The sequence below is a fragment of the Echinops telfairi genome, unplaced genomic scaffold (assembly GCF_000313985.2).
Source record: "Echinops telfairi isolate 266 unplaced genomic scaffold, ASM31398v2 ScPeMD7_7461;HRSCAF=8499, whole genome shotgun sequence".
Taxonomy (NCBI): domain Eukaryota; kingdom Metazoa; phylum Chordata; class Mammalia; order Afrosoricida; family Tenrecidae; genus Echinops; species Echinops telfairi.
In genome coordinates this window covers 7,110,210-7,122,498 of record NW_022111361.1, presented here as the reverse complement: position 1 = coordinate 7,122,498, position 12,289 = coordinate 7,110,210, and the positions used below count along the sequence as shown (strand labels likewise).

Below are 12,289 nucleotides of genomic sequence, written 5' to 3'. Positions count from 1 at the left end.
CATTCGCTCTGGCCAAGCTTCCGGGGAGACAGGGGAGAGGAGGAGGTAGGGGAAAGGGAGGGGGTAGCTAACAAACCCAGGTACCAGGGAACAACAAGAGATCTAAAATCGATGGCGAGGTGGGCATAGAATGCCTGGTGGGATTTGATTAAGTGCCATGGAGCTGAGAGGAAGTACAGAGAGCCGAATGAAGGTTGAACATGATAGTGGGGAAGGAGGAAAGTAAAAGGAAATAGAGGAAAGAACTAGGAGGCAAAAGACATTTATAGAGGTATAAACAAAATAATGTACATATGTAAATATACTGATATATAACTATAAGGATATAGGTCTATGTACATATATTTATAGATTAAGTAGCAGCAGACGGACATTGGGCCTCAAGTCCTCCCTCAATGCAAGAACACTTTGTTCTCATAACTGGCATTCTGTGATGCTCACCTTCCCAACACAATCTCTGAAGACAAAATGGGTGCATAAGCTAATATGGTGAAGATAGCTGATGGTGCCCAGCTATTACAAGATATAGTATCTGAGCTCTTAAAGGCTTGAAGTTAAACAAACAGCCATCTAGCAGGGAAGCAACCGAGTCCACATGGAAGAAGCACACCAACCCGAGTGATCATGAGGTATCAATGGGATCAGGTATCAGGCATCAGAAGACCCAAAACAAATAACCATTTTGATGAGGACAAGGAGGGTCGGAGTGGAGACCCAAAGCCCATCTGTAGAAAATTGGACATCCCCTCACAGAAGGATCACAAGGAATGGATCACAGTCAAGGTGCATTATAGCAGTGACGAAACACACAACATGCCTCTAGTTCTTTCATGCATCCTTCCCCGGCCCCCCGCCCCACCCCGCGCTCCCTCCCCCCCACTATCATGAACCCAGTCTTACCTTACAAATCCAGCTAGACCGGAGCATGTACACTGGTACAGATAAGAGCTCTGGACACCCAGAATCCAGGACAAATAAACCCCTCAGGAGCAATAATGAGAGTAGCGATACCAGGAAGGGAGAAGGGGGAGAAAGAAGAACCGATCATAACTATTGATGTATAACCTGTCTCCACCCCCAACCCCCCACAGGGGGATGGACAACAGAAACGTGGGTGAAGAGAGACAGCAGGTACAAAATATGAACATGAAGATAATTTATAAATTTTCAAGGATTCACGAGGTGGGAGGGTGGGGGAGGGCAGGGAAAAACAAGGAGTTGATACCAAGGGCTCAAGTAGAAAGAAAATGTTTTGAAAATGATGATGGCAACACATGTGCAAATGTGCTTGATACAATTGATGTATGGATTGTTGTAAACGCTGTAAATGCCCTGATGAAATGATCTTTTAAAAAAATTAAGTAAGACTGCATTGGTATAAATTCCCAGGATGGAACTTCAATTCACTATGGATGGATTAAATGGCTGGTAGAATCTCTTAGAAAGGGGTCTTGGCATAGATGAAGCTTTATTTTATGTTAAGAAATAGAGTTGATACTCTTATCTTTTAATTCCATTTTCCAGCAAAATTTTGAACACCTCACATACAACCAATTATCCAACATGTTCCATACACTAAACCTAGGCTCTTCCAAGAACTTATAGGATCAGATTGTTACCATACTCATGTATATAGTTCTTAGGTAGTTCACCAAGGGCTCCTGTAAGCCTGTCCTTATGATTAGAGCAGCGAGGTCATTTGGGATAGAATATGGTTATCTGTGTGGTACCAAAATAATTAGGGCCCTACTCCTCAGCAAATGGCTGTGGCTGGGAGCTCTCTGTGAAGGGGAGGGGGGGGGGAAGTCTGTTAAGGCAACAAGAATCATAAACTAGTTCATCCAACCTACATGTGAGGAATTTAAAATGGCAACAACAACAAAAATTGTAATAGAAGTGGGTAAGTTGGCTTTAGTGGAGAGCAAATTTTTTGAGGATGAGGGCAATGAACGTACAAATGTGCTTGACATAATTGATGGATGGATGGATTGTGATAAGAGGTGTATGAGCCCCCAATAAACTGTAGGGTTCAGTTCAGACATACATTCCAAACCAAAAGTGATTCAGCAAGTCTGTGCAATGAGTGGATAGTGGTAGAGGAGTTCCATAGCTAATGTACTTCTCTGCATCTCCATCTCCTTAGCCTTCTTGTCAGAAAAAAGAGCAAACAAAACTGGTGTTCAAGGGGAACTGCGGTTCTGGTTAAATCCAAGGTAAAGAGGTCATCTCAGAAGGGTGGGTATGGTGACTGTTTGGTGAGGTGAGAGGGTAATCTTGACAAATTTTCTCAAAGGACACAGGTAGAACTCAGGGCCATATTATAAGGAACTTTTTAAAAATTAATTTTAATCATTTTATTGGGGGCTCATGCAACTCTTATAATAATCCATACATGCTGTTATAAAGAATTTTTAAGGAAACTGAAACCTTCATTAATAATAAAAGACCAGGGAAGTTGTGCAGAATATTTTTCCACCATGACAGTGCACCTATTTCTTCTTCAAGGTAACAAAAGCTTTATTGAGGAAACTTACCTGATCCCCCTGCAAGACCTGATCTTGCCCTTTCGGATTGCTTTTTGTTCCCAAACTCAAAGAACATTGAAAAGAAACAGAACCGAGTCCTCTGAGTATGCCAACACGGTTGTTTTGACCTGGTGTAAATTCCTTGCTTAAAGTAAGGAGGGCTTGGAGCACTTGCTGGTGATTATTAAGGATTTCAGTTTTCTGTATGGATTACAACTCACTGGAAAGAAAACCATCCTTGCAATTGGACCAATAGGCGAGATCGTGATAAATGGAGAAAAGGAGGACATTAGCAGGAATTTTGTCTTGCTTGGATCCACAATCGATGCTTAGAAAACAGCCGTCGGGAAATCAAACTATGCATTGCATTAGGTAAATCTGTTGTCCGAGACCTCTTTTCAGTGCTGAGGAGAAAGGATGTGGCTTTGAGGACTAGAGTGTGCCTGAGTCAAGCACCAACTTTCAATGACCTTGTATACATGTGCAAGTTAGAGATGGAATAAGAAAGACGGAAGAAGAATCTATGATTTGAGTTACGATGCTGAAGCATTCATATGGAGAGTGCTATGGACCGCCAAGAGAACCTCCCTCCCTTGGAAGAAGTACAGCCACAGTGCTCCTTAAGAAGCAAGGATGGCGAGACTTTGTCTCGGGGATTTTGACGTGCTATCAGGAGAGCTCCGTCCCTGGAGAAGGCATCATGCTTGGTAAAGTGGTGGGGCAGTGAAAAAAAAAAGGAAGACCCTCCACAAGCTGAATTGGCACAGTGGCTACAACAATGGGTTGAAACATAACAATTGTGAGGATGGCACAGGACTGGGCACGGGTTGGTTCTGTGGTGAATGAGGCTGCTGTGTGTCAGAGCGAACTCAGTGGCATCTACCGACAACAAGCCATCAAAGAGCACAAAGTGGTTCAGGGAAGAGTTACAGGGTGGACCCACCACCTTACGACTAGTATAGACCTAGATGGAGGACACATCGAAACACAATAGCTTCCCATTTTCATCATTCCCTAAATAAATGTTTCTATGATTGACAATAACCCTTTTTGACTTACGTTCATATATTTTCACAAGAACTAAAGTTAAGAGCAGTCGATAATCAAATCTGGAATGCAGATACGTTCTGTACTCTCATCTGTAATATTAGGACTCAGATTTTGCTGAATTCTCTATTTTTTCATGTTTTCCACTGAAAAGAAAAGTCAAAGGTGGCAAAGATCAAAAAATGCCATGGTATAAATACAAAATCAGCAACTAGGCCTTTTGTTCTAATACTGACTTTTCACCCTTCAAGTCCATTTTCCCAATCTACTTTTTCTCATAGACTAGACAAAGGCCTGGGAATTTTGCTTAGATTCGCAGAAGGCAGTTCAAGCGCACCCTTGAACCACAGCCAGTGTTCTGACACAACAAAACTTTCATTCAGATCCCTCTGTGTAGGAGAAACAGACTATGTATATATAGAAAGGGAGGGGGAGTGCCCTTTATCTGCTTTATTTCACTTATCCTGTTGGAGCAGTTTTGTAGAAAGACATTTTGGTTGGCTTCTGGCGGTCACGTACATCTCAATTACCTTCGAAACTAACTTTACAAAATGTTGCAACTAGAATGATACGCATATAAATGTGTATTTCATCCTAAACCAGAACTATTTTAAGGGGGAAATCTCAAGCTAGCCATTCCCTCTGTGGCTTGGAATCCAGTGAGTGAATTTATATTTGTGGAGGGGAAAAAAAACCCCTAATGGGCGAAGAAGATAATACATTCTTCAACAGGATATAAATACATGTTCCTATTCATTAGAAATATCAGTATGCTGGATTATTAATACAAATAAAATATTCATTTCGCACTTTCAGAATATTAAAAAATAAATTCAAGGTTCAGAAGAATAATTCCGTCTGTCTTTAAGTGTATTAACTATGGAAAGTTTTATCTGTTTACAATCAGGAGGGCATATGCAATATCAGGGAAGAACTTTTACAAAATGATACAATAAAGCTAAGATCCAACTCTCATTAGATGTATATTGTGGCAAAAATGGGAAGAAGTGTTTCCACTCGGGAAAAAGCAGGCACGAGGGTTGACTTTAAATGAGCTATTCTACGTTGGGCAATCGGGCATCTCTCCATTGTATGTATTCAGTTTGTGCACCTTCTATTCTCTGCTCCAAACTGTGACTCTCATCGTGCGAATACAAGAAAATTAAAATTATACTGCTGAGGGCAGATGAGGATTTTAAATCTTGAAAGGTGTTAGAGATGTTTGATTTCCATACTTTGATAAAAAACCAAAAAGACACAGTGCCCTATAGCTATCGCGTGGAACTACATTTCTGGGGGGGGGGGCACCACCTTTGGAGTGACTCACCTCCTGATACCTCTTGGATAGCATTTGACACCAACTGTCATGATGACTCTAAGACCCAGGGTGCTATCAGGTGGTAGTAATTACCTGTATCTAATGCCCACGTTCCAAGAAACTGAGATGAGAGTCAAGAAGGGAAACGTTTTGTTATAGTCTGCATTTATTTAAGCGAACCAAATGTGTAGAGATAAGAGATTAACGCCTTCGTCAGATTCACAAATACAGAAAGAAGACACAGACCTTAATCCCCTGACGAGAGTGCATCTGTGAACGTGGTTGTCGTGAGAGAACACTTGCCGTGACCACATGGAAGCCATGGTGGATGTGTCCATCTGTCATTGTTGCTGTTGGACATCATACAAGCAGTTCTAATAAACAGTCAGCGATTTGCTTCCAAACACATATTAATACAATGGTAGCCTTGAAAAGTTTGTGAGTGACTACGCTATACAGACACGATGCTAGGCTTAACGTATTGTTTCAATACCATTGTCCATTATGCAGGCGGAAAGGATATCTTATTACACGTTGACTGTGACATCCACTAAAATGTGAACTAGTTTGCATAGGTTAGTCCATTGGGCAGCACAATGTTGCTCTAGTCCACCAAGGCTGAAAGATTCACAGTGTAGAGGGAAAAAAAACATGAATTAAAGCATTTCTACTAAAATATATTTTAATAGCTGGTGTTGACAATTTGCATAACAAAAGCCAAATTATACTGATAATATCATATCCCTCTGCAAGCCCTGCATTGGAAATACACTGTAGTCTACAGAACTGTATGCTGTCCTAGTTAGTAGTCTTGCAAAAGATAATAAGCCAAAATTCTACACATATTGAAGCAAATGTAAGTCACACTGCACACTGGCTCGTTCATGTTTGCATTTGTATCACAGGGTAGAGACAACAGCTACACATCACACCCAGAACACTTTGGGCACCGCTCCCTAGTGCCCACCCCCCCTCAGTGTGCGGACATCGAGAACAGTCTGTGGTGCAGCTTCCTCCTTTCCTCTAAAGGAACTCTTTATTAATGGCGACCAGGTTATAAAGGAGGATAGACTATGCGAACTGGATACCATATATTCAACACAAAAAGCATATGGAATTCCCATGACTATTCTAAAGACAGGTGGACCATCGGGGAGGAAATCTTCCCCAGGGGATTCTCTAGGCTTGGGGATTTCATGGTCCAAGCATGATGGGCCAGTGATCACAGAAACATTACTAGTGTCTTGATTTTTTATTTTTTTTGTATCACTAAGAGTTGACAAGCCGCCTGGAAGGTACCTTAAAGGGCACGGGCTATCTCACTACGAGACTTGTATCAGTGTTCTAGTCTATTTGCCAGTGCTTTCGGCTTAACTAAACCTTTCCCCCCTTCAACTCACATCGCCCGAACTCATCACCATCCAGCCCATGACGGGAGAAGCAGCAGGTTACGACAGCAAAACGGGCTCATGAAGTGAATTTCACTTTGTCTAAGGAATTCAGCCCCCTAAGCGAATCTTTCTGCCTATCTTAGAATAGGTACTTTAAGTCCCACCCCAAAAGTTTAAGCATCTCAACTACAAATATAAATCTGCAAAGAAACCTTTCATAAATAAATGGAAGAAGTCAGCATTTTTCCCCCTAAACTCCTAAACCTTTGTAAGTAAAATACAATCCGCTTCCACCCTCAATATCTGTCAGGTGCATCCCTTTTTCCCACCATAAAAATACCAATCCTATATAATAAAATAACACTATCGGATGGGCAGAAGCTTAATTGTTTGTATTACTTTCCAAGGCTGCAGTGGATAAACAAGGGTAATCAAAAAGGCACCTACTTTAGTATACATCTATATTATAATTTTGGTATAAATTATATCCACTTCACATAGGGATGCGTTAGTCAAGGCTCATCCACATTGTCCTTGTCTTTTCATTAAAAGCATTCCGTGGGTGACAGATGCACCTGACCAGGAGGAACACGTCCTGACACATACCCCTGCCCCACTGTTATATCTAGAAAAACCTCTTCATCCCCGAATGTTGTAAAACTCAACCCAGAAAGAATAAGGAGAGGCTGCGGTGATGCAGCCACACCGTTGTTTTCTATCATCTTCTGGCAGGTCTCTTGTTAAGACTAATGGCAAGAGAGGGGCAGGTCTATTCTCATTCAGGTTCATACAACATACTCGTCGAAGTTGTGCTTACAAAGGTCGGTGTGGCCTATGGAAGGCTAGGGGGGCTGTGGAGAAGTCGGCTCCCTGGAGAGAGAGCAGACGACCCGACAGATATTTCAAGCGTGGCTCCGCTGCAGACATGCACACGAGAACATAAAGACATGAAGAATTCGTTTTGTCCCACGTCAGAAATAGAAAGCTTTCCCAGAGAACAAGAGTTCGTAGAAACATCGACTATAAAAACAGCAAAAGCAATATTCCGTTGCTAGACTTTTCTCAAGAGAGAGATAAGATCCACATACAGTTTTATTTTCAGAACCTTTTAAGAGTGTATCAAACGGATCCTTGTGCTTTTATCGGGCCGAGACCACACCAGATTAAGAAAGGCAGGAACATGATCTCTGTGCTTAGCTATGTTCACCTTCCTCTTTAACTCACTTTTCAAAAGACCTTTTTGTTTATTTGTTTTAAATTCGTGGTTCGTCATCAGCATGACCTCCCCTGTCTATACCTGTTGCTAATCTGAAAGTGGGGAGAGGGCATGTGGAATAGTGGAAACGTTGTTCAAAGATGTAGTTTTAGAAAATGATTCTGTGGAAGGAGCACTTTGGCAATAGATATTTACTTCCTATCTTTCCTCGGAGAATGTGTCCTATCCTGACAAGTTTTAGCAAACCACGCCAACTCTATTGAGCATATGATGTCTTGTTCGGCCTCAGCTTTTATTTACCGAGTTGCTCTCTAGTTAAATTCAAATCATATATTTAATTCCTATAGGCTGGCAGCAGAAACATCTTGCTTTGCAAACGTTATGAGAAGCTTACAATTTTAGGAGAAGTTTTGACTTCTCTATTCAGTGAATCTGATTTGGTTGTCAGTGGATGAAACGGAAGATGATACAGTCGGTTGCTATGTTATGGTAACTCTCCTGATCAAAACAATCATTTCACGCCAGTTCCCTTTGAACCTCTGAAACATGTGCTATTTACCAAAAACTGTACCTGTCCTGGAAATTTAGATCATCAACTACTCTGTTTGATAATAGAAAAGAACGGGGTGAAATGTAAAGATTTGTTTAGCCATCTAATAAAGTTGAGTAGACACTTGCCCTCAATTTTAATAGAGAGAATTTTCTCCAAGACTATTGTAACTTCAATTTGCCAGGCAAACAGATATGGGATCTGATCGATTGAATCCTGACTGGTCATTTCAGTGATGGAAAATCAGGTAAACTGGTTATTTGGTCATCTGTAAAACAGCCTCAGGATAAGTGCAGGCTATTGGACTGAATCTTTCTCCTTTCAATTTCATGTCACTGTCATATACATAGATAGATAGAGCTTAAGTAAATTAAAGCTTATTTGCTCTTTCCATCTATAAGGTGAAACCAAACATTTTCAGAAGCATGTCCTACCTTTCCAAACGTGCAAATAACTCAACTCCACACACCCCCACCCCACCCCGCTTCGGCTCAATAAACATTTCTTTAAGAGAGATTGTAGAGGACGTTTTGAACATTTCATTGAATGTATCAGATAAGGCCAATATCCTCATGGCCCATATATATGTCTGACATTTTTGTAGCTTTGCTCTTTCTGGTTTATCCCAACCACAGCCTGGGGTGCTACAGGAAGGTGACCCTGTTGCAGGTCTCAGTAAACAGTGATCTTAACGTTTGACCAAGGGCAATCTCTCAAGCGGCGTTGGCCTCAAGTTCCAGGTGGAATTTAAAGACCCACCATTGAGGGCTGCCCCCGAGGCTGTGAAGCCTGCAAGAACAGCAGGCCGGGGTCTCCTCTGGAATTCAAGGCCATGGCAGCAAAGTCTTTCCTAATGAGCAACCTGTTGGATCTGTCCAGCAAATCTCATTCCCTGCCTTGTGTTTAGAAAAAATATATATATTTTTTTTAACTAGCAAGTGGAAAGGCGGTCTATCATTCACCAGTGTCAGTGGCTGGATTTCCATTCCAAAATCCTACGGCCACTTTCCAAAATAAGAAACCAGATTATCTTTATGTGCAGCTTGCAAATTTCTTCTTCTTCTCCTTTTTTCTTTTTGGTCTGCTGAGTTTTCTGAGCATTCTTCCCAGTCCATTCTTCTACTGGTTTGACTTTAAAATATCCAACAGCATTACGTGAAGGAAAGCGGTCTATGAAACACCTACAGCACTGATTTAGTAGCATATACATCTATTTCCTAAGGTGTTGATCCTTCAAAACTACAGTGCAAGGCAGCAGGAATCTCAAGCGACTTCTCAAGTGAAGTTGGTTGTTTCCTGATGAGCTACAACTAGAGGAAAGTGCTTTTAGGGATCAACTCCATGTTTTTTGTTTTTGTTGTTTTTCTTGAATAACGAGAGGAGGCAGTGCCGCTGTCTATGTTACAGAAGCTTGAACCTACGTGACATGCAACAGAGTCAGGGCTACTAGGGAAATGACAGAGGTGACATGAACAGTTGCTCTTTGCAGAGTAGCTGTGGAGCTGCTTGGTCCTGACATTCTGGGGAGTCAAGTGTCGACTTGGGTCCATAGAACGTAAATGGCGAAGAGAAGAGAACTTGGTACGGATGAAAACTACAGAGACCCACGTGGACCTAGGGAACCAGGAAGCTTCCGTGTTGAGTACAAGTCCCTAGGTCCCTAAGGCCACCCATCCATAACATTGAACTGGGCTGCCCTTCCGCCATCGCTTTAGCCAAACAGAGTTTTTGTTTGTTTAAGAACTGGCTGCATTATTGAATTAAGGGAATCGGCTTCTGGTGACTCCAAGGTGACAGCTAAGACGCTTCATACACTTTGTTACATGTATAGGACAATCAGCATTGCTATTAAAGTCTACAAAAATACATTTCCCATAAGGGCTCAGTAGCCAATCAAAGGAAACCATTAACACCATGAGCAGCACCAGGTCTCTGTAGGGAATTACCGGGGGTTGTGGGGATTACTGGAAATGCTGCCATTTTTAACCTGGGACTCACTCCCTCTTCCTGGTACCGGTGTGTCTAATTGTCGAAGTAAGGACAGATCCTTGTAAAATAACTACCAAATTGTCTTAAAAGTATCTTCTATCTTCTAAAAAGATTAGGTTCAGAATACACTAGAATAAAGCTCAGAGGGCAAGGAGCAAACAATTAGTTAACAAATTCGATGTAATTCGCTGGGAGCATCCCCGTTTTCCCAGTTCTCTGCACCGTGCCATACATCCAGCCGTCGTCGATGGGCTGCACGTTGACGATGTAGTCCCCGTCCCTGAAGGAGACTTCATCTTCATCCTGGGCACTGTAATCGTACATGGCTCGGTATGTCCTCTGAGAAAACAGAGAGGGGTCAACAGTTAATCCCAAACTGGTGACCCAGCAGTCACTCGCATTGGATGGAGTCGCCTTGGGCCAGAAGAGAGCCGTGCTTCCTACTGTTTTCACTGCTGACCACCCTTCGTCTGAGTTGTCTCTGTGTGAACTCATTAATGGTTTGTCCCACCCCGCGACTCGAGCAAGCCCATGACCAGCACACATTCCAATGACAAGAAACCAACCCACAAGGAGGGGAAAAAACTGTCAGGAATGTTTTTAAGCACATTGATTTGTGAAGGTCTGCAAACCGGTGACTGGGATCTAATTGTGTTTGAGCTCAACTTGGCTAGCGTAAAAATATACCATTTTAGGGCCAGAACAGGGGTAAAGCAAGTCATCTTAAGTGTGATGGTTAAGCCATCAAAAGGTGAGCTTTAAAACAGTGAGGCCAACTTTATTCAACTTGAGCTAATTCCTGAAACCTTCAATTATATAGAGCCCCTCAATTCCATTGTCTTCAGGAAACACTTCCACTGTAGTGGAATTCAGGCCCAAGTCCTATTGGTCTCTGGTAGAGACCAATACCTCTCCTTTCAGATGGACCAAGAATTTTTATTGCTTCCAAAAAAAAGTGCTATATAAAACAAGCCAAAGAAAGAAAAACCCATAACATAGTCATTTTATAGGCTAAATCCTTGTTAGAGTGAGGATGCTTTAAATTGAGCTTCATTAACTTTGACTTCAAATAACTTTGGCCAAGAGATTAGCTAATATTAGCATCTAAGGATCCCAAAGTCAAGTGTACTCACAGACTGAGCAAATGGACTGAGACACACGAGGGTTTGGAACAATAAAAGTCACCTCAGAAACTGCTGAATGGAGTTACCTGTGTTCCACCAAAATCCAAGTGACTGTGTCAGGGAGAAGTGATTTTGGTCTGACATGCCAAGTTTGACTAACTGACCTTTAATGCTGCGCCCAAACTTGGCATTCAATCCATCAGTACTTTCAGATTTGCAGTTGGGAGAATTTGAAGGAGGAAAAGATATCTTTTGGCTGTCTCTGGCTGTAGCATCCCATTTGATTAATGTCAAAATTGCCTAATTAACATGACCATCAAAGAGTCCTGCTCCTTAGTACCGAATGAAGAGCATGCTGGGCTAATACCAACCACGAAGTAATAATTAGGTTATCTGTTCTGGTAGGTTCTATGTATTCTCTTCTTTTTTTCATTCTTTCATCTCATGTTTACTAATACCTTCCTTTCTCAGCAGTTTGTTTTTTCCACTTTCTTTGAAAGAATTATATAAATGGCAACGTATCATTTATCGCTATATGCAAATGTACAATATTCAATATCCGTTCTGTCTATGGAATTCCTTCCTTCCTTCCTGTTCTTCCTCACTCCTTCTCTCCCTTCCTTTCAAGATGAGATGAGAACCCCAGGTAAGAAAGGCTTCAGATCGCACTTACTAGATTTGGTGAGTGCTGCATTGACCTCATGGACGAGACACTGGTCTGGTGCATGTACCCATAGCCCTGGGAATGGCTCTGCTGATAGGCTCCAGGAAGAACAGGGGCTGCATATTGAACATAAAACACACACGTACACACAATGATTGCTTCAAGTGAGGCGCAAAATAGTCCTCCCCAAGCCCGCAAATGATTCCATGCTCTGCTAGATGCTCTGAAACAAAATGCCACTGTCAGTGCCAGGTGGAAATCGGGTAGTGGTATTAGAAGAACTTCCTAGATTAGTATATGTCCCCAGATTAAGGATATAAATAGAGAGTCAGGTTAGCATGCAGTTAAAAAATAGATCCTTAATGCTGTTGTGACTCTATTGTAGATGCTACATTAAAACAACATAAAGACTAAAATGTCCCTTAATCTTAAGAAAATCAAGTCTTCATCTAAACATGTGAAGCC

General features: G+C 41.8%; 1 protein-coding gene across 9 annotated transcripts in view; it reads right to left on the bottom strand.

Moving 5' to 3' along the window:
- Window positions 1-5,034: 5,034 nt before the first annotated feature.
- NEBL (nebulette) overlaps window positions 5,035-12,289 on the bottom strand; it is a 463,302-nt gene continuing 456,047 nt past the window's right edge. For all 9 annotated transcript variants that reach the window (XM_013006778.2, XM_045300220.1, XM_045300212.1 and 6 more), the window contains 2 exons: window positions 11,834-11,940; window positions 5,035-10,375 (listed from right to left, as the gene is read on the bottom strand). In XM_013006778.2, the coding sequence (XP_012862232.1) occupies window positions 10,199-10,375; window positions 11,834-11,940 (284 nt within the window). In that variant the 3' untranslated portion in view covers window positions 5,035-10,198. The remainder of the gene's footprint in view (window positions 10,376-11,833; window positions 11,941-12,289) is intronic.